General features: G+C 70.9%; 1 protein-coding gene across 1 annotated transcript in view; it reads left to right on the forward strand.

Annotated features, from left to right (window-relative positions):
• Positions 1 to 66: 66 nt before the first annotated feature.
• Positions 67 to 247, forward strand: part of LOC113238930 — a gene marked incomplete at its 5' end in the record, with an annotated part of 2416 nt that continues 2235 nt past the window's right edge. The window contains one exon of the mRNA XM_026475780.1: positions 67 to 172. Within this exon, the coding sequence (XP_026331565.1) occupies positions 67 to 172 (106 nt within the window). The remainder of the gene's footprint in view (positions 173 to 247) is intronic.

Genomic DNA, 247 nt, shown 5'->3' on the forward strand with positions numbered 1-247 from the left:
GCGGGGGCGGGCGCGGCCAAGCGCGCCATCGTGGCCACGCCCTTCGTGGCCTGGGCCGCGGCGCAGTTCGCCCGCGCCGAGCCCGACGCGCGCGCCGACTGCGAGAGCCGCGCCTTCCACGAGCGCGCCTGGCGCCGCACGCGCAACGCCAGCCTGCGCCGAGAGGCCAAGGGTGATTCGCCTCCCTCTGTTCTCGTCCGCGTTTCGGTTTCGTTCCCATTCACGAAAAATATCGAGTAAGAAAGTC

This window comes from Hyposmocoma kahamanoa, unplaced genomic scaffold (genome assembly GCF_003589595.1).
Source record: "Hyposmocoma kahamanoa isolate Upper Pololo Valley unplaced genomic scaffold, ASM358959v1 98930, whole genome shotgun sequence".
Classification (NCBI taxonomy): Eukaryota; Metazoa; Arthropoda; class Insecta; order Lepidoptera; family Cosmopterigidae; genus Hyposmocoma; species Hyposmocoma kahamanoa.